At 37.9% G+C, this 22,599-nt stretch overlaps 1 protein-coding gene across 1 annotated transcript; it reads left to right on the top strand.

Annotated features, from left to right (window-relative positions):
• The first annotated feature begins 3,989 nt into the window (after positions 1 to 3,989).
• Positions 3,990 to 13,311, top strand: MFAP3L (microfibril associated protein 3 like). The gene is made up of 2 exons (XM_015625769.2): positions 3,990 to 4,411; positions 8,063 to 13,311. The coding sequence occupies exons 1-2, from the start codon at positions 4,129 to 4,131 to the stop codon at positions 8,923 to 8,925; spliced, it is 1,146 nt and encodes a 381-aa protein (XP_015481255.1). The 5' UTR covers positions 3,990 to 4,128; the 3' UTR covers positions 8,926 to 13,311.
• Positions 13,312 to 22,599: the final 9,288 nt, after the last annotated feature.

The following is a 22,599-nucleotide window of genomic DNA, read 5'->3' as shown; positions in this document are numbered from 1 at the left end:
TTGCTCCAGATACAATACTGCAGGAAAGTTTCCTATATACAAGTTCTAAGTGCTGGAGGAGAGTTTGGGGATTCCTTTCACTCCATCTTCGGAGGTAAGCCTGTCTCTGTCCTACAGCTTTGGGAGGAAAACACAGCTCAGAAAAGCCAGGGATGTTCTTTTTCCATTTCATGCAGCACAAATTTAAGAGTAAAAAAAATAAAAATAATAATAATAAAAAAATAAAATAAAAGTATATGTAAGTAACTACACTGATTATATTATATAGAGTTTTATTTTTTGTAAGTATTTTACAGGTTGCTCATATGCTTTGATGATTACATTCTTTTCATGACCAGAAATTAGCTCTTTGTTTATAGTGACCTTTTCATGGCAAAAATACTCCGAGACTCAATCTGTTCCTACAAAGCAAGTCTCGGGATTGCAGATGTCCTCCTTCTTTAGAGTACCGTGTTACTCTCAGTATCGAGGAGTTATTACAGGAATCCTTGTTTTAGTCTAGTCAATACAACTTTCTCTGACTTAGGTCAGATTGAAAGGTTACATTTTTGGCTGCTTTCATCAGGTTTATCATGGGTCACATGATTTCTATTCTAATTTCTGCCTCTCGTGGCCAAGATCCTGGGTGAGAGCACTGTACCCACTTCTCCAAGACTCTAGATTTTCTTGCTGCTTTGCCAGATATCACTAGCAGTCCAATTTGGTCTCAGTCTTCTCCCCATTTAGTTGTGTCATTAAACCATAACTCGTTACATCATTTATGTTTAGCACAGCAGCTGGCTCCCAGATCTGTGTTCCCTGATATCCTCAGGGCTATCTCCTGCTCTTGTGCCTATGGCAAACCAGTAGGACAGGAACTCAGCAAATCTTCCTTTGCATCAGCATCTGGTATGAGCACATTTTCTACCCTTTCAGTTCTCTGTCTGCTTCTTCCTGCTTTCCTAACCTGACTCTAGCGTTTTTGGTCATGCTCAGCAGGTTTGCAGAGGGTCCTGGACATTCAGGTCCCAGCATGGCCACCCTGTAACTTTCTTGTGTCAGATGGGGCTAAGAAAACCTTTGCTTTCTTCCATCTCTTTTTGTTTCCTGGTAACATTGGAGAGGATGCACACCAAAGGAAAGATTGCCTACTGCTTCCTAGTTGTCTAAACTTGTTTCTTAAAACACTGTCCTTCAGAGAGATCTCTCCCTGTCTCCTCAAACATACTCAGGCATTTCCCCAGATGGCATATGAAAGCAGCAACCTTCATTTCCAAACATTCTGCTCTAAACCTACTGCCTGATTATTCCTCATATTATCCATCAAACTGTAGTTAATAGTAGTAGTAGAAACTTCAGTTTCAAATAGAAAAGTATCTACAGAGGTATTTAGTGTTTTCTTAATATTCTGCATTCCAGGAACATATATGAGAAGGTACATTCCAAGAATGTAGGTACGAATCTTACACAGTAGACATAAATTATTCATCTCTATTTCCTCAAATTTACTGCAACTATTTATGATTCAATATTGGGCCAGAATGAGGGAGTCACCATTACCTTCAGACAATCAGAGCAATCAACCCTTTGTCTATATTGTGGACCAGTCACATTTGCTATCACTACACAAAGGCACAGTTTCTGCCTCCATATGCTCTGTGTTCAAAACAGGTAAACATACGGAATAGGCAACGTCTTACTGCTATCACACCTTCCAAACTTCCGCCCACATCCCTGTGCTGTGCAGAATCAGTGGGCCATCAGCTACCTTGAGCTTCCTAATACACTGTTGGTCCCTTCCTTACAGGTTTTCTGTTCAGCCGCTGGGGAGATGCTATTACATTTCCTTCTGGAATGCAAATTGCTCTCTACAATAAACACCTTTTTTTGATTGCTACTGATTTTTCTGCTGTAAAAATATATGATAGACCCATATGTAGTAGCAAGAAGCCCTAGACAATAATTAGAATACAAAGCTTAATCAGTTTATATTGTTATCTTTTGTCCTTCCCATTGTCTTAATCCAGCCAGTCTCTGTTCCTGCTTCTTTGCCAGGAAGTGTGATTTTGGCTTTTCTGTATGGCGCAATGCAGATCTGTGACACTGTACAGAAACATTTTATAGACTGAATATGTGTAATCATGAAGAAAGTCAGTCTCCAAGGTTAATGGAGTAGTAGAAATGAGATGTAAATAGTTACTGAAGTGAATAGGCAGAACTGAAGGGTTTCTTTTCCAAACTGCTGACTCAGACAGAGTGTACCTTCAAAAGCACAGACTCTACATGCTTTGCATAATTGGAAATAGATTTCTGAAGTCATTGTTTATATAGCTTTATATGACAAATGAGATTTTCATATTAATTTAAAGTTAAAAATTATTCTGTCTCTTCAAGAGAAATACTTCCATATTCAGTAATTATAAAAGCAGAGAAAAAAAAAAGGACAGGCTTGAAGCTGGGACAGACCTCTACATCATGCCAGCAGTTTATCTAAAAAAACATAGGTTTTCATTTTTAGTAATGATTCATCCTGTAAAATGGAAGAATTAATTTGCTTTTTCAATAACACCTGTATCTATTTGTATGAAAGCAAGTTCGTTGCTTTACAGAGAAGAGAGGATGCATAACAAAACAACCTAAAACAAATATTACCAGTGAAAGACAGTAATGTTGCTTTCTTTCCTTTTTGAATACAGAAGAAAATAAGGAAGGGGATTTTTGGTTTCTTTCTTTTTATTTTAGTGTTTCCTTTAAGTATAGAACTAATCTAGGTAATTCATCTTGTCAGCAGTTATTTTGTGTGCTAAGGCAGATGATTTACCACAGGCCAAATGTATATTTAAGAAAAAACAAACTTTTTTGAAATGGAAATGTTCATTTGGGGAAAGTTCATTAGATAGTTTCCTATATTTGGATCCCAGATAGATTCCTCTATCTAATAAATTTCACTAAGTTTTGGTTATTTACCTTAGAAACACATGAGTAAAAGCAGTATAGTTGCACACTCTGTGATTTTAACATGATTTGTGGTCTTTAGGCTCTTGAGTGAAATTTTCCAAGGTGCTTATTTGAGGCCAACACTGTGCCCTCAGTCAGTACTGAATGCCAATTGTGTTCACTGGGAGCATAATGAGGCCAATAGAGAGCACATTTGTAACCCCCCCCCGCCTCTGTCCAGAAACTGAAATCACTGCTTCAGAAAGGCCTCATTGTGGGTGATTAGTTGAGGGAAAATACTGAGGGAGAGTGTGCAAAAAGTACACAGGCAAACAGTTTAATTCCACATAAGGAACAGAAAAGTCCCAAATTCATTGGTATCTCAAAGGGACATTAACCATAATTATGTCACTAGCAAATACTCTTCTTTACAAATCTGCTCTAAAAATAACAACACTGAAATTACTTTATCAAGCATGAAATACTTTCTTTTAAGAAGAGTCTTCCATGCTATGTTTTATCTCAGACAGCAGTAGCTTAAGAAAAGTGAATGGTCTGAGATGTTTTGGTGCATGTGCTCCTGTGTTTGGGAAAAAATGTCTATATCAAGGATTCCAGCATTAGATCCAAAAACACTTTCTGGAATGGTTCTTTCTTACATCACGTTTCACAGTTCATCTAAGACCATGTACATGATAGAATTGCAGCACCAAACTGGTAGTGACAGCTTTTAATGCACTTTTTTCCCATTGATTTTGCAACTGTTTTTTTTTTAAAAAAAAAAATTAAGAGAAAAAGAAAGTCTGTTGAACTTTTGGCATAAAACTGTAGCTGCTACTGTAGCTAAACTGTTGCTAAGTGTCTAGGTGATAAAAGCCTTCTACGCCTGTCACTCTGAGCAACACCATTGTCAGGAAAATGTATGCACCTTTTTCCAGTAAGGATAAGGACTGTGATAACATTAGCATTTAGGCAAGATGTTGCGCTGATGATTGTGAAATGCATTAATGGATGTGTCACTATTTTAAAAGAGCATATCTAATGGATTGTTTATATATGCTGTCTCACTGTACTCATTTATTCATTTTATAGGATATTTTAAACATAAAATCGCACAGATCAAAGTAGAACTCTCCTGTGAGCCGCTCACCTCAAGGACTTGCATTCAAACAGAACCAGTTCCCTGCCAGCTGTGTACAGCACTGAAGGAAAATGGACATACTGAACAGCCGCCACGTTTTGTACTTTCTGCCTACCACACGCCTTGTCATCTTATTAGCAGCTTTGACCACTGCTGAGGATGTGAGTAACAGCACTTTCAACCGCACTGACACACACACGGGGGCCGCGCCTGTGGTGATCTCCCGCATCGACCACATCATAGTCAAGGAGGGCAGTAGTGCCTTGATCGACTGCAATGTCCAAGGGAGTCCCAGTCCACGTTACAGATGGTACAATTCCAATGGCCGCCTGCTCCAAGAGGAGGAGAATAAAGGTAGGATCTTAGTAATAGCACTGATGTAGCCTCTCCAGAGACACTTCTGATTTCAGCAAGTTGACAAATAACCTGAATTTAATGGCTGGGCTGTGGTATTTTCCTGTGTGAAAAGAAATGAAAGCCTGGTGGCAGTTATAAATTTTTTATGCACACCTTGGAAGAAAACAGTAACATTTTATGTGTTATTTATAGCAACACAAAGCAAGAAGCTGAAGCAATTAACAGAAGGTGTAGACAGACCTCTTTTCATTGGAAGACTTCTGGTTTGTTCCTGTTTCTCATTCTGTCCTCCTTTGTTCTTCTCTGGCACCAAAAAAAGATTAAAAAGCTGTTTCCCAGCTCAAAGGAGGATTCTCATGACATATGAGAATAGTTTGTTGGCCTGAACTCAACACAGCTAACTCCATGATATGCCTGCAGTCTTCATGTGCAGTGCCATGGTAGTGTAAAAAATAGGAGGTGCTCTAAACAACCAAGGGCAAAACCTATATAGGGCATCAGTCAGAAGGACAAAACAAATTTGAGCCTCCCTGGCTTTAGTTAAGACTCTTCAGTAGCATTTGACAGAGATCATAATTACACATGAGCTTGTTTTCCTTAAATGGAATGTTTGGGTGATAATCCTAGTTATACTTCTTGGGAGTGTTTGAGGGGAGTGTGGATATATGAGAGGTGTTTTCCTCATGTAATCCTTTCATAGTGACTGCTTTGTTCACTGCATGATGAAATAAACTCTTAATTGTAATATAGCGTGCCTAACTAATGGCTGATGTGACAGAGGACTCTGCTGTGATGGGAGTAACGATTGACCCAGCTTGACATGAAAGAGCAGTGTGTATCTGTAAGAGCTTTCTGCATAACTAGTTATGTTTTACAGTACAGCATGTTATCATTATCTGAGTAAAGCTAGAGAAAGGAACTGCTTGAGCTACTAAGCAGACTTTTGAGCACGATTTGTGTGGTTGTGGCAACATACACCAATTAGTGTGCTGGAGTGTTTTGCTAAGGTTCACTAATAGAAAATATCCCCTTTAGTTAGGCATCTAAATTTAGATCTTTGTGTAGTCAGCTGAGAGAGGTAGCTAAAACAAACATTTAGGTAGGTAAGCAAACACTTTGACCAAATCAGTAAAAAGTGCAGATGTAGTATTAGGACAATTCATTTTAATTTAGAATTTCAGCAGTGCAATGCCTCCTTTAAGAGACTGTCTTTCTATAATAAATGTTTCCTACCTTGAGCCCTTTCTTTGTGGTGTTAAGTATGGCATTGAATTGTTATCAAACCCATCAATACCTTTTCCAATCACTGTTTTCTTATATGGGTCAATATAATATATGGGTCTGTCAGGATCCACTGGCATAGACCCAGTGGATCTATGAGTCACAGTTCAATGCCATTATGTCATTTATAATAGCTGGAGCCAGGATACATCACAAGACATCGTGTCATTTCACAATTAATAGAAACCTACTTTGCAAAAAGGACCAGCTTTCCAATTCAAAGAAATACTGAGCAGTGACTACTCTGCATTTTTTGTTATGCTGGAGGTGGAGGAAGTGTCATCTGTTGCAGATGCTAACATTTCCTCTGTAAAGGAGTTTTCCTCTGAGTTTGCGTAACTTTAGCAGGTTGTTGTGATTTTTTTTTAATGTGAATGTTGGATTTACACTAAGCTTTTATTTATTCTGCATTTTTTAATTGCAAGCAAAATGATTCAGCTGTTTTCAAGAATTATGCTAGGGTAAAAAATATTGTTTCAGTTAAGTTAAAACTTCTAAGTAAGAGGATAAAAAGATGTAATTAAGAGCTATCTGTACACATGGACTGAGGCAGGGATCTTGTGGGAATACTTTCTACATAGGCTTCTACTAGAGATAATGTAAAAAAACCAATTTGGGTTAGCCATGTTTAATTAAAAAACTTTGAACATGGTAAAATCCCATAACTACTCTGAATTAAAGGGCTTGTTGACTAATGAGTTTCATAATTTCCCACAGTTCCTTCCTTGAAAGAAATAAGGGGGAAAAAACCAGAAAAATATTTCTAATAATGAAAGAACTTCTGTGAAAAGGATCAAATAAATAGAGAAGTGAGGTATACACCAACCTCCTGCAGTCCTGCCTTGTGATTTACATGATTGCACGGGGATTTTGTGCATGTTTAGCTCCCTCATTACAGGTTCTATGTCTTTTTCAGCTGTCTTAATAGACTTAAATATCAGTTGGTTAGGTTAGGTTTAAGGAGGAAAAAATCTGTTGGTAAAGAGAGGTGAACACCTGACATTCCTTTTCATGGAACATTATTTAAATTCCTTTACTACATTAAGCAAATATCTGTCAGGAATGGCTTGGGATTGTGTTACAGAGACTGTTGTGTTACTGAAAACAGTTGAGTCTCCTCTGTGGAGCAGTATGTACTAGCTGATCTTGTTGGCTTATATCAGCCTTTGTTATTGCTTCAAAAGGAAATCTGTATGACATCTCCCTGTATGTAGTGTTCAGAAGGCACAGAGGCATTCCACTTTCTGGCTGTTCTCCACCATGTGAACACTTCCAGGAGTAGGTTTACACAAAGGAAATAAGTGACACCAGGCTTTCCTGATTGAGTTGACTTACATTTCTTATAGCAAAGTTGCAATTTAAGAAGTTATATCACACCAAATAAAGAAAAAAGATACATCCTCAGCTCTTAAATAGTGTAGTGATATTTGAATAAAAATGAAGTTCACTTGAGGATCTAAAAATCTTAATTCATTACCTATATATAGTGGCAAATAAATAAATAAGTAAATAGGTGAATCTTGAATCACTTTAGTGGTGACAGGAGTGATGGCTTTTTAACACGTTGTTTCAAACGCAGTTTCATACCTGAACTGTTCTGCTGTGCCAGGTTCAAAGAATAGGAAGTGTTCATGCATATGAAATACATATGTCCATGCAGAGGACAAAGTTAGCAATTATATTACATTGAAAGAAATTACCTTTAAAGGCAAAAGAAGTTCTTTTGTGGTGTGTAGAGGTTCTTACCAATAAACAAAGTGTTTCCTGTCGTGCCTCTTCTCTTTCCCATCTATTTTACTCCTCCTATCCTACTTCCCTCTCTTTAAAATCATACTTCATAATCAGTTAATCAGCCTCAGAGGGCAGGCAATGTAATATATTATGTCTGAAATGTTAAGGGGTTTAAAGTTTACATTAACAGAATTATATAAGATACTGTTACAAAACACCAAAAATAACCCAATTGTATGCAAATGCATTGTCAGGGAACAAAATAAGGAGGGTTTTCTGCCTCATAATCCCATTGATCCTGTTCTTTGAGGATGTGTGACCCGTGTTTGGGTGGCTCTCTGGAGTAGTTCTATCTTTGTAACTTAACTGACCACAAGATTGAGATAGATGTGAAGCATATTAGCATCTTTTAATGAGACCCTTTTAGGGCATGCTCTGACTACCCAGAGTTGATGTCAGGGATTTGATAGTAACACAGCTAGGATCTCAGGCCTTTATGATGGTAAATTCCTTTTCTTCTCATGAACATTATTTCCTTCTTCCAAAACCTGAAGCCAGTTTGATAAAGCTGATGTTTAATACTGTTCTGATCTTTTGGCAAAACACTTCTAAGTTACTCTGTTTCCTCTCCAACAGGAAAATGGTGGTTTCTTGACAACGGGCTACTAAACATTACGCACGTGTCATTTGAAGACCGAGGTAAATACACATGTGTCGCATCTAATGCGTATGGCAGTGTTAACAATACTGTGACACTGAGGGTTGTTTTTACCTCTGGAGATATGGGAATCTATTACATGATTGTCTGCCTAGTTGCTTTTACCATTGTTATGATACTGAACATTACTCGGTTATGTATGATGAGCAGTCATCTGAAGAAAACTGAGAAAGCAATCAATGAATTCTTCAGAACAGAAGGGGCAGAGAAACTTCAGAAGGCCTTTGAGATTGCAAAGCGTATCCCAATTATCACATCAGCCAAAACACTCGAGCTTGCCAAAGTAACCCAGTTCAAGACCATGGAATTTGCTCGCTATATTGAAGAGCTTGCTCGAAGTGTACCTTTGCCACCTCTCATCATGAACTGCAGGACTATAATGGAAGAAATTATGGAGGTTGTTGGTCTGGAGGAGCAAGGACAGAATTTTGTACGGCAGGCGGCAGAAGGCCAGGAAACCACTGAAACAGATGAGCTTTATATGATCCCAAATGCTTTGACACGCAGTGAATCTCCCACAGCTGACTCGGATGCATCGTCACTGCATGAGCCACCTCAACAGATTGCAATAAAAGTGTCAGTTCATCCATTGTCCAAAAAGGACTGCGTGGATGGTCAATCACAGGAAAGCATGCAGCTGGACACCAAGGAAGAAGACACTCCTCAAACACCAGCACTTCCTGCGGAGCCCCCTCCTGAGCCTTCTGCTGAACTGAGTTCTGATGACACAGCATTGGCAAATGACAAAAATACATGTGTTATATATGAAAGCCATGTATGATAGTTACTCCTGAATCTATGCATAGCAGGAAAATCAGGTGGAGCTCTTTTAAAAATACATATTGTACTTGCCGCTAAGCCTTACCTGGAGACTATCATAGCAAAAGCATGTAAGTGGATTATTTGGCACTTTCTTCTCAGTTTGAGTTTAGTTTACCATGATGTATGGCAGAGTAATTGCTATTACATTAATATTAATTGCTCTTTTTGATTAGGAGTATTTCCAAAAAACATTTACCTCAGCATTTTCTAGGTTGGAGTCACCTGAGTGTCCTCCTGGAGGTCACTGGTAGTCTTTGATGTAGGACACTTGAAGTTACTAAACACAAAACCGTTTTCCATTTTCCTCCTTCACTCTTGTTATTTCCATCTATTGCATTTTTGCAAATATTAACTTATGAATTTGAAATATTGCCCAAGAGGCAGCGCTCCAGTAGCCAAATAAAATCCTAATAGATCCCATTTACAAAGCCTGTTTGCTCAGCTGTATTGTGATTTAGAGGACTATTAAAAAAAGTTAAAATGTTTCTATTTCATTTGAGACCACACTGCTTAGCCACATGGGAAATAGTTTTCCCTTTTTTGTGGAATGAAGATGCCAACAATGGTTTATTTTGCATAAAGAAACAACTTTGAGGTTTATATTACAGATGGGAAAGCCTGTAAACATCTTACAGAAAGTTGCAGTCCAACAGCTCTGCAGGGGTTTTTTGCATACATTTGAACATTTTCTATGTTGCCAGAACTTTATATGGCAAACAGCTGCAAATATGCAAGATGTCTTGTTTTGAAGTTATTTAGAAGCAGTAACTATGTACTACCTTAGCAGAAGATATGCAGGTTCTATAACAGTCCTGCAAATCCTGCCAGTAATCAGTTGATGACATGGCTGAAATGGCAAAATACCCTTTTATTTGGCTTCTTAATTTTGAGCAAATTCATATATTCTGAAGACCAAGCCTAAATTCATATATTAGCATCTGAGTCTGATGATCAGTCACTCATTTGAGAGTGTTGTATCCAAACTGAAAAAAAAATATAGTCAAGTGTCCTATAAAATTACAAAGACAGTCATGCAAACTGTTAAATGTAATGTAATTGCATTAAGATTTTGAGAACCTCCTACATGTAGGATGTTCACTGCTCGACTATATGTGACTCTGCCCCAGTAAAGCTTTAATGATTGCAGCAGTTTTGGCATTAAAAAGTATCAACATTTCTGCCAGGAAATGCTGGGAGTGGAAAGGAAGTGATAATTTCTCTTGCAGATAGACAATAAAAAGTACCTTCTCTGCAATGAGTCTGGAAAGAAAGCATTTATACAAGGAGTTTGTGTAGGGTTAATAGCATATTACTTAATTACCTGACACATTTAGTTTGGAACTAATGAACAAGTGTTTAAGAAGGATTCTAGTATAAATATAGATACTTAAAATCAATCTGGAATCAAATATATTGTAGAAAAAGATGTCTCTTAGGTCTATGGGGAGATGCTGCATGGATGGCTCTCTGGACATTTTAACTAAGCAGCCACATCTCCATAAGGTGTCTGTTGGAGGCAATCAGTTATATTAACTGTACGGTTAATCAAGACCAGACAATGTTGCAGGTACATAAAAGAACCTTTGATAATGAACTGAGGTCTTTTGACAACTTCCTCATGTTAAAGCGCAGAGCCTCACCAGCAGTGCAATACAAGAATACCCCATAAATTTCATAGGTGATGCAGAGAAGGCTCCATATTTATCTTTCTGTGGTTGTTAAAAAAAATCTACATGTTTAATAATGGACTTCAGATTTTACAATGAACTTGTGAGAAATGGCAGCATTCAGATGTCTCGTATTTTTTAATTAACCACAGTGGCGGGTTTCTATACAAAATGCATTTGCACATTCCCAAAAGGAAACATGCAAGGGCAAAGTCCGATTAGGAATGTGACTGGAAATATTTGTGTTCCAGCAAAGCAATATAAATGTAAGACAGAAGTTAGTTTAAGAGAATACCATAAAGAACCTCACTTCTGACCAGTGTGATTGACAATAGTATGATGTAAACTGTTAACTTCTTGTCTGAATCCAAAGGACATTTCCGTTTAGTGTACACATCAGTTTTTCAAGTCACTTGATTTGCTTCTGATATGAAAAAGGACAAGGGCAGGAACAAAAGCTGGAACTTGCACTAAACTCCTTTAATTCACCTTAACCTCCTAAGAAGAGGTATGGTGATGTTTCTGCCTGTTCAGCATTTACAAACAATGCCCATGCATTCTAAAGTTACCTACCTGGTGCCCAACTAAGATTGCACAGATAAGCAAGGATGTTCTCCTTGGAAGCATAAAAATAACTTTTAAATTACATTTTAATATTTTTAAAGTTATAAAAATATTTATTACAGTATTTTTATTTTAATCTTTTTTAAACTATTAAGTTTTTACAATAGAGATCACACACCTTCATGTATTTCTATGGTGTTCTGACCCTGACTACTTCTCTCAGGCTGTCCCCCAGCCTCTTTATTATTTATTTATTGAGAAACATTTGAGAACAAACAATCCCCATGGATTTCTTCATTATCACTGTGTAAACTTCCTTGAAGATACAAGTGATGTTTTTCCTTAGAGGCTGTCCATGAAGGGAGCGTTTAAAGTACACATAAACGCACATTGCAAACCACATATAAGCAACATATAAAAAATAAGGTACTTGGGTTAGATACATGCAATACATGGAGTGCTGGATTCCTGTTGTTGCAAGGTCAAAGTGAACCCTGAATTTTCTAGAGCTGGAGTCACTCAGAGCTGAGAGTTCACAGGTAGGACTGCTCCAACCAGTCTGGACATTTAGCTTTGTGTTATTATTGGAATAAAAACTAAACAGCAATGTAGCTGAAGAAAATACAGATTTTATACAGAACCTATGGTTCTGGTTTATGTGGGGTTTTTTGGTGGTTTTGTGTCTGCTGCTCAGTGTCTTATGCATCCATTATATGACACTTCTAAGCCTAAAGCTTTTTATACACTTTCAGGAACTTCCTTTGTGGAAGACAGATGGGAAGCAAGACCCAAACCTGTCTTTCCCATTCCAAACTTTCTGACTGTGCTATAATAAAGTAGTCAATTGTGTCTTGCAGTATTTCTTAGCAAATGGCTACCTTATAGTCCAAAAACACAATTTACAAACATAAAATTAACAATGGCTCTAAGAAAACATTAATATTTGTGTTGTTACATATTTTCATGCACCTTAAGCACTTCAGGGGTATTAATCTGTTCCTGTCATTGGACTATGCACACTTTTTGTTACATTTTTCTATTTACAGTACCACCAAACACCAGTGGTTCTTAAAACACTCAGAATCTGGAAAATCCAGTCCAACTGAAATTGCATTCTAAAAGCAAAGGAACATCAAGCCAGGCTTAATAAGGAAAAGAGATTTGCACAATATATTTACACCATTTTCAAACATTTTTGCCAAACTTCATGAAAGTTGACTAGAGTGGTGCAGCAGAAGAAATCAGTGCTGGATTTTAATTTTACACTTAATATTCTTTTTTCAGTAAGTGTAAGACCATACTAATCAGACCACTTAAACACAGGAGTCATTATCTCTTTTCTCAACATTTTCTTTTTGAGCAGCATTTGTTTACTGCTGAACATTTTTTTGTTCTCTGATTTGATCACATTTGTGATGAAACCTACCCTTCAGTTATTTTTTGTCTGTCATATAAAAAATTAAAAGAACCCATAGACCAGCATTTTTGTGCAGGTTTGTTGGTACTTGATAAGGCACAGAAGTACACTCCTGTGCTTAAAAATTACTGTATAATCGTAAGACTTGCAAAATGGCTTACATGGGCAGATGTTGATTTTTTTTAAAATCAGTGCCTGTTTTATTCTAATGTAGATACTATGTCAGTTCCTTGATTTGCAGTTACCTTTTGACAAAAGTACTGTAACATATAACCAGGGCTTTCTGACTTTCAGTTTGGTCAGATGAACTAATTCTAGAAAGTGTTAACAGTATCAGATTTTCAAAGTTCTCATGGGATAACTTGTCAGCATGCTATTTTAAGAGTTGGCCTCTTAAGTATGCCATATTTAGTGGGACAACTGAAAGCTTCTTAGATGCAAAGGAAATGCTTGCACTAAAGTATCGTAAGTTATATTTCATTTATTATGAAATTCTTTTCGATTTTACAAGAAATGTAAGACAAATATGAATGTGTTCTTTTGAGAAGCATTTGCTGTATTTTGATTTAAATAACTGTTATGATTTTATAGCTCACGGCCGTAAACCACAAAGAGAAAAGTTCATGCTGAAGTGGCAAAATGAAATGTGATGTAGCTTGTACATTGATCATTGTTTCAATAAAGAATTTGCACAGAGTATGCTGAGTTTGTACACATTCAACAAAATATTTATGGTACCACAACACCACTTTCCCACAGAAATGGATACTTAATAGCCTACATCCTGCACTAATTTGGAATAACCAGATCAAACCTTTCCTATGTCCATTTCTTTCTCTCCCTGTCTTACATCCCTATGCTTTCTTCTGTACCCAGCAGCTCTGATGTGCCACTTCTCAAATAAGAACAGAATGAAGTTAGTTGTCAGGACAAGTACCCAGGCACCTCTGTTCCAAGCTGACCTTTTTATAAGTCCCCAAATGGATATTTTCCCCCTAACTGTACCAGGCTTTAATGCTGTGTACTATATTTAGATCTCCAGCTCCCAGGCCCAAACTAAGTCCTTTTACTCTTCCAGTAAAGGCTGATTTGTGAATCTATGGTATGTGTAAGTCTGTAAATTGGGAAAAGACAGTAATGTAAACTGTAGCTAAGTTACCAATTTCTTATTCAAAATCAGAATGTATGGCAGAAAATTATTAATGTAGCAGACTTATGACACTGATGTTATGAGAAGCTATTTCATACAAAAAGACAAGGCAAAAATGAGGAAAAAAAAAAGCCAGCCTTGTGTAGCATAAAGAAAACATGTAAAACCTTGCTTATGATCGAGTAGAAATTCAGCATTACCATAAAATTATTTTGCCATTCTATAGCCAGTTTCTATTTTGAGAACAGATTCCTGTTACATCTACTCTAACCAGAACCTTTCCTATGTGGCTAAGGACCTTAGGCATGACAACAGTACCAAAGTTATCAAAAAGAGCCTTTTCTCCCTTATCTGCCATTTTAAAAATTTTTTTCAAGACTAGCTATGTATCAAATGCCATTCACAGACTACCACCCTGTCCTGTTGTGGAGCCACAGAGTTTGAGATTTCATGTTGAAGATGCAGAAGCTGGACCTTCTGAAATATATTTGCCTTCTTTTGTACAGGTTTTGATCTTACCACACAATAAACCATTCTTATTTATTAACAATTCAGGCCGAGTCATTCTCAATTGATAAATACAGAGAAGCAAAATAAATGCCAGAAAGACATTCCTCTTTCTGAAGCCTCTTATTGCTTCAGCCTCAAGATTAGCCCTGATTGACAGACAGCTACTGAGTTATCTGGGCATCATTTAACTCCTTCCTGCTGGTGAACACTACCATAGTCAGAAAACAGAATTCCAAAAAGAAAAATAAAATACCAGCCAGAAAAAGAAGCTCCCTTCTAAGGAGACATGCATAGATCTTTCCTATTTAAAATGCTTTGTTATCCTTCTCTCTAGTATGTGCAGAGTAAACAGCCTCAGGAAAAGGCAGTAAAAAATAGAGAGAAATTTAGGAATATTAAGATGGAAATCTTTTTTGCTCACTGAAAACATCCAGAGGTAATTTATCTTCAAAGTATATTAAATTCTAACTTGTTTTACCATAAACATGCTCAAGTGAAGAAAAAGGAGATTCCTGAAAACAATGACATTTTCACTCATCAAAGCAAATTATCACAGAACTATGAAACGTATTTCCCAGTCCTTCTCTTAGAATGTCTTTTATCAGGGAAGATATTTCCCATCCTTTTTATGGTTTTTATGGTTCTGCCTAGATGACAGCATCTTCCTTATGGGTTTAGTGGAAGTGCATTTCTTTTCTGCTGTCTTCTTGGTTAAATATTCTCTACCCTGTGTGATCTCCTTTTGTGAGATCAAAAAAGAACTCAATATTCCATTGGAGATTTATCTTCTTGTTTAATTTTTCCAGTCCAAAACCTTATTTTGCATTCTGTTTTACTGCTTTGATTTATATTTTTTTTGTTTGCCTTAAAATTCTTCACATTTTAAAATAAATCAGAGGATTCTAGTGGTTTTTTTAAAGTTGCTTGCTTTGGGGCAGGATTGCTCACACCTATACATATAATTCAATTTTAATTATGGAGACATACAATTAACTACTTCCAGGTTGGTGCAGGATGAACTAATCAATAGACTGCAGCAGGTTTTTTAGCTGAACAGCATCAAGAGAACAGGTAAATCCATAATTCCCAAGACACAAGTGGAATAAATGTCATCATTCATTTGTGAATCTATGGGCATGTTATGTTCCTTCGTGTGTTCATCTGAAAAAAGTAATATATGATAAACCTCTGCCTTAACACAATTCTTTTCCCATCATGGATACAATAGCACATTCGCATCATCCATACATCAGTTATCCACTACCTTGTTTGGTTTATTTTACTCATTTGATAGCTGGCCAAGTGCAAGGGCCTCTCTAAATTTGGTATTTCTGAAGAGACTGCAGACAGCTTCAGGACATGTAAATCAAGTGAATTTCAAATTAATTGATAAATGCTTTTCCACTTTTTTTTTTAAACTGAAATGCTGTATTTCTATATAGGCTAATATTTACACACTAATGGAGTCTAACTAGAAAGTCCAATTTTCATAAGCATGCAGGAAAATGACAGTAATCTGCTGCTGAATAAAACTGTTTTTTGCAACTACAGTTTCTACATTTCATAATCCCCATGTAATCTCTCTTAAGCACAGAGCTCACTCTTTAATATATGTGCCCCAAAAGAGGTGAAAGGATCCAAATCTCTTTTATTCATGTAGACTGCATCAGACTACTAGTTATTTTATTAGAACATATAATAGACCTAGCCTGACACAGTAACTCCTGTTGCAGTTACCAGAAATAGTGCCAGAGCATTAGCCAAATGTTATATGATACACCACCACTGGGAACTATGTTCCTATCCTACACCAATTCTAGAAAAGAAACTTCAGAAAAAACCCATCTCTTCTCAGCAGGGAAGCAGGGAAAGAAAGCCTCTGAAGGACTTAAATTTCACATGTTCTTCAATGGAAAAAATAAAACCCAACTGAAACTGCAGGAAAGGATTGAGGACCTTGTAAAATTGATGCAGGAGCAAAAATATCACCCAAGAGACGAGGTCGCTGCAGCACAGAAGCTCATCCCAATAGTCAGATGTCAGTTGTCAGACTGTAGCTACAGACACTTCTCAGGGTAATCCATGATATTGTGAGGAGGCAAACATTGTCATAGATCATGTAAATTAGCAGAATCCAGAAGACAATGGACAGTGTTGCAAGATGCATTTCCCAGACAGCTCAGGTGATTATGCTGCCTCTGAAACTTAAGCCTTTTCCTGACTAGAGATGGACACTGGGAGCATCACCAAAGACACTGTGCTGTGGTGGTGGAGTGTGACCTTTGATTGAGAACCCTATTCTTCCCTTCCGGCTTGATGTTGTGATCAAAGTGCCCACGCCTTCTTTATTTGCTGTAGCACTACATTATAATAGGGACTAAACATGGGCTCATCAGTGAGGCAACTGCTGAAGACCCTGTGAGTGCATGAGGAAAGAGCTGCACTGGCAGGTGTGAGCTTACCTTTGTATTGTACCTCTTTCCCAGAGGCCTGCCAGCATTCAAGTGGGAAAGGACTGTGATGCTGTGCATTTGGACAAATCTGGTGCAGACAAGAACAGGTGGGTGGGAGTGAGCTGGAGGCAGCCTAGGACAGTCCAGTAGACATGGAAGATGACCATCCCACGCTTGTTACTGGAAAACACCTCCAGCAAAATCATCTCCCTGTCCCTATCCTCTCTTCTCTAAAGAACTATGTCACACTTTGGCAGCTCCTTGTCCTACCTATTCTATCTCTGACCAACCAGATTTCACTTCCTATTGAGCAGCTACAAGGTTGTCTAATCCTAATAGATGTTTGCTGTGGCTCTCCTTGCCTTGCCTCTCCCTATTATTTATTTACAAGAAGGCATGGGATTCATTTGCCAGCACACATGTAAAAAGCTGGTCCTCAGAGACCTAACAGACTGACTACTCTGTTCCAAAGGAGGATATGCAAAAGCTAGGCACATAAAGATGAATTAATAGATTTAAAGCCTCTGTCTGGTTAAGCCCTGTCTGTTTATTCATGTTCTCATTCTGTAATGGAAGAATGCTGGCCAAATAAACAAAGTACCACATGACCTATTCCTGTGTTTTAACAGTGTTCTGTATTCTTTATTTTAACCTGTAAAAATTGAGTAGTGAAAGGTTAAAGAGCACAGATTCCAGACTTAATCACAACATTTTCTTCTCACCATGACATAAACTCTATTCTGTGTCTATTCGCTATTTGCAGAACAAAGACAGGATATCCTAGAAAAATCAATATTTTCTCAGTGATGGTGGTTGTCCTCAGCTTGCCTCCAGGTAACACAATGAAAGGTTTTAAGAAAATGTCAGCAGAATATATAGCAGATGCTTTTGATCAGGTTCCTTGTTTGGAAAATTACTACAGTAAGGATTCCCATTTTGTAAATGAGGTCTGTTGACTTTATACTGACTTACCACATAATTGATTGTAAAAAACCAATTTTACTGGAGCAAAATTATACAATTTTTCACAAGCCTGGACTGTTGATGCACATTTTTTCCTTTTCTTGTAACAGTCTGCTATAGGATATAAAAGGTACTACAAAACTTCATTGCTCTACCCATGCAATTAGAGAAATTTTATTGAAATACAGAATGATAAAAAGAGAAGTCTCCCCTCATATTTTTTTTTCTTTCAAAAGCTATCATCAATAACTGTAGTTTGTGTCATGTTGCAGCCACAAAAAAAAAAATGAGACAGATGTCGATAATTTTTCTGTCCACCAGCCTAGTCCATGCCACTTCATAAGTGTTGAGAATTTGCTGGCTTTGGAGAGGCCAAAGCATGTATTCTCAAGGGGCTGAAAGGAAAATGTTCCACAAATGCCAAGCTGGAACTTGGCACCATGGTCATTTGGCAGATGAACAGCACTGTACATAAACAAGTAGAGAGAGAGAGTTTAAATTCTAAATATCCTCTAGAGAAAAGATAAAAAACAGTTCCTAGAACAGTGAACAGAAGCTGTCAGGCAAACTAAGATCACTGATTTTTGTCATGAATGACATGATTATGGCTGTTTGGTCTGGATGGGAATGGATGATTATGCAGTACAAAGTACTGTGTTCTCCAATCTCATGAGAGATTCCACTTACACTCATTAGATAAGGCACTGTGTCACATTTGTTAGATCTTAGGGCTTAAATACTGTATTTTACTCAGTAATCCAATTATCTTCCTGCTTCACCACATCTTTAGATGACATTAACGTATCATCATCAGTTAACAGAAACTTTTTCTATTTTTGTGCATATCTATGTAGAGGAAAATACATAGGCTGTAGAATAGCCACTGATTTTCCACTCAAATGCACTGCTTCAAAATTAAGCTGACCAAGCTGCAATTTTATTTCCACACCTCTCATACTTTTATTATGCAACACACAAACACTAAAAATAAGAATATATATGGCTCAGAGTTTAGATTGCCAGCTGGCTATCTGACAAAAGAATAGATTAAGCAAGGTAGCAGGATCTCTGATCCAGCAGATGAACAGGCTGTATTTTGCCTTCTGCATATTAATGCTGTTCAGATCTGAAGGGGATCTGCTGTGACCCATGAGTGCTTTAGCTCTACATTGCACAGCACTCAGGATATTCAGTAATCTGTTACCACAACCCACAACCTTGATATCTTTCACACAGTCACCATCCAATACCAATTCAGGGTTTCATAATGCACTCTTACAAAAGCTTTCAAAACCTTACTCTGCACTGAAACAGTAGGCACCCTTCTGAGAGACCAAAGTATAGCCTTGCTTTTTATCTCAGAAGGACTTTAATCCACATCCAGTTTCCTTCTCTTAAAATACAACCAAAGATTAACAGAAAGTGGAAAAAGAACCTTCAAACTTTCAAACAACTTACTAAATTTCAAATAAGCATATTCAGTTTTAAATACTAACACTAAACTACTACTGTGCAAAGTGGCATTCCACTCTCTTCCCTTTTCCAGGTCTTTTGCAGCTTTCCTTTACAGTCCATTACTTTCTCTTTGTGGGCCTGAACTACACCCTCCACCAAAAAATCTATGCTTGTATTCTGCTTTTTCTTGCACTTACTTGTGGCTTGAAAGAAATCCAGTTGTGCAGTTAGGCCCAGATCCAGAAAAACACATGAGCGCATGATTTATATATATGAATAGTGCCATTGTGCAGGATGCAGGCTCTTTCCCAATATTCCCATCAGCCTTTTTCCTGCTGTTGCCTTTTGTTCCCCATTATTGCATATGGCTTTTCTGTTTTTTCCAAGATTTTCCTGTAAATTCAAAACCAGGCACAGTCTATGTGTATGATCATGCTCAGAATGGAGAGGAGTGGGTCTCAGAAGAACTGAGATATGAAATACACACTCAGCTGTGTTTAAAATGAGATGCTGTTTAAAATGAGATGTGCTGAGACAGTTCTCAGCACCACTTTTCATCAATTAACATGTACCAGAACACCCGTTGGATATCCTGCTTGTTCAGCTTGAACTTTAGGAAGCTCATTCTGGTAGCTCATTTAGTTAGGGAAATACCATTAGAGAAGAAGTAGTGAAGGTTTATGAGTTACAGTTGGGACATTAAGCACTAAATATTCTAAACCAAAATGACTTAAAACTAAATAGTATGCATTCTGTGATATTGTGAACCTTTTAATACTCTTTCACCTATGAGCAGTGGTGTATATTTTGAGGTGAGATATCAATGTGTTTCAAACAGTCCCATAAGTAAAATAAACATTTACAGTTAGGTATTAACTGAGACTGATCAGTAACATGAATTCTCCTGGAAATAATTTCATGTACTCAAGTCACTTCAATTATCATGCTTTTGGCTTAGGAATACCTCTTGGAGATTCCCACATGTTGAACAAGGCATTTATAAGTGCTGCTGTGATATTTACTCTAGAATGCCAGATGTGAACTCTTTGCAGATGTGCCTGACATGGTGCAAGTTCACATGGATGATTCGAGTCTGAAGGTGCACCATGGTCTGCTATACCTCTTATACTATAAGTATAGCAGAAATACCAGTGCTGGCCAAACACTTTCATAAACCCTAATGGGAGCCAACAGCATAACCCAGGGAGATGTTCACAGCCTTGCAGAGTCAAAGTTCTGTTATCACATTCTCAGCTTTCTGAGATTAAAATCAGGAAGGAAATTTGAAAGTTGAAAGAGTGATTAAAAAAATAACTGTATTGCATTAGTGACTTGTAATGCATGCAACGTCCTCAGTCTGGTTCTCAGAGAAAGGGATAATGATTTTGGTGAGAAATTTTGGTTCAGCAACAAATACAAGGTCAAGAACAAGAAGTTGATATTACTGTAAAAGTACATTCAATGCTATTATCCTGATAAAATAAATTTCTAGTAGCTCAAAGCCCTTTAATTTGATATTGCTGGGGTATTTTGAAAACACAGGTGATAAGCTTTCGTGTTAGAGCTCATTCGAGTTGAATTTTAAGTCACCAAATGCTCTGGTGCTAACAACTTACTAAATGTTTCCAGGCAACAGAAAGAAAGTAGCAAAAGGTAAACAATTCAAATATGCTAAAGAGGAACAAACTGATACAAAAATAAAACCTCCTTCTGTTTGAAGCTCCTCGCTTCTAAGCAATGTTTACTCTCTGTTTCATGCATTAAGAGGAAGTACAGAGTCCCACAAAACAAGGGTCAGTGTTTTTCAGATTTTTTTCACTGTGTTATTTCCTCAAAAGTTCCTCTGATTATTTTTAACACTTCAGCAGAAAATTGCTTCAACCCATGAAAACCACTACAGTCTCCAAAGGCTTGATAAAGTCACTGAGGTTGATTGAATGTCTCCCTGTGCTTTACATACCTCAGCTGTGTGTGTTGGGGGTTAATTGTATCCCTGCAATCACTCTTGTGAGGCCTGCATACTGGGATGTGGAGTCTGTTTCTTGGGTCTTGTGATACTTATATTTTTTACAGCTCTGGCAAACCAGAGGTGCTGAAATTGCAGTTTATGCCAGCTGACAGGAGTTGCTGAGTGTAGTGAACTCCCCTTGAGCTAGCCAAGGTCCAAAAGTGCTTTCTGGTATTTTTCTGATTTTCAGTGAGTACTACAATCAACTCTAACCCATCACCAGGAAAACCCTTATTTTTCTCTACACACCAGTAGTCCATGCTCTCTACCTGCTGCCCTTTGCATAGACTGCAAAACATACAGGCACTTGCTCCAATATCTCTGATGCCCTGGCCTATAGGTGTGATGGCTTTAGAGGCACCACTGTTCTGGGTGTGGAATGTGTTACACAGCTACTTCAGAATCACTCTCAGCACAAAGTTAAAGATGCACATAGAAGCATCTTTCTACCTACACCTCTTTTCCCATTGTACAGTTGAACAGTTTGCAGATTTTTCTTGCAAATGGTTCCCTTGTTTAGAGACACAGACATTAAAAATCATTAAAAAGTGTCTTATCATAGAAAATCCAGACAGTGGTCATAAGTCATATTTTTTCCACCTTATCCTGGATATCTGTTGACCATTTTCTCCTTGTTAAAATAAGTAATGTTTGACTCCCTTGGAGTGGAAAAACATCTGTTTGCTAGACCAGGTATCATGTCCTATGCTTGACCGCCTGTACCTAACAGCACGTATTGGGTTATATGGTGAGACTTTGATAGCAGGGGGACTGCAGGGGAGGCTTTCTGTAAGAAACTGCTAGAAATGTCTCCTCTGTCCAATAGATCCAAGGCTGGCCAACTCCAAGATGGGTGCACTGCTGTCCAAGGTGGAGCCCATCGGTGATGGTGATAGTGCCTCTGGGACAACAATTTTAAAAGTTGCTGTGCAATTTTAGCCAGAGAGGGGACAGAGATTATGTGAGAGCAACAGCCCTGCAGACACTGAGGTCAGTGGGAAAGGAGGGGGAGGAGGTGCTCTAGATCCAGAGCAGAGATTCTCTTGCAGCCAGTGGTGCAGCCCATGGTGAGGCAGCTTTGCCCCTGTAGCCCATGGAGGACCCCATGCTGGAACAGGTGGATGCCTGAAGGAGGCTGTGATGCTGTGGAGACACTGCTGGCTCCTAGCAGGAGTAGCAGTGTCAATGTGTGATGAACTGACCACAATCCCTACTCCCCATCCATCTGCGCTGCTAGTAGGGTAAAGGTAGAAAAAACTGTAAGTGAAGCTGAGCCTGGGATGCAAGCATGAGTGGCAGCAAGGTTTTTGGAGATTTGGGTTTACTTCTTATTACTCTACTATGATTTGATTGCCAATAAAGTAAATTAATTTCCCCAGTCTGGGTCTGCTTTGATCCAGATGGCAATTGCTGAGATTTCTCCCTTTTCTTATCTTGACCCAGAGA

The sequence above is a fragment of the Parus major genome, chromosome 4 (assembly GCF_001522545.3).
Source record: "Parus major isolate Abel chromosome 4, Parus_major1.1, whole genome shotgun sequence".
Taxonomy (NCBI): Eukaryota; Metazoa; Chordata; class Aves; order Passeriformes; family Paridae; genus Parus; species Parus major.
The sequence above is the reverse complement of the archived record's forward strand: the minus strand, read 5'-3'. Positions and strand labels throughout refer to the sequence as shown.

Excerpts from the sequence above, each read along its gene's own strand:
- MFAP3L (XM_015625769.2), top strand. The coding sequence starts at position 4,129 with ATGGACATACTGAACAGCCGCCACGTTTTGTACTTTCTGCCTACCACA. Across the intron at positions 4,412-8,062 it reads CCAAGAGGAGGAGAATAAAG|GAAAATGGTGGTTTCTTGAC; the intron begins GTAGGATCTTAG and ends CCTCTCCAACAG.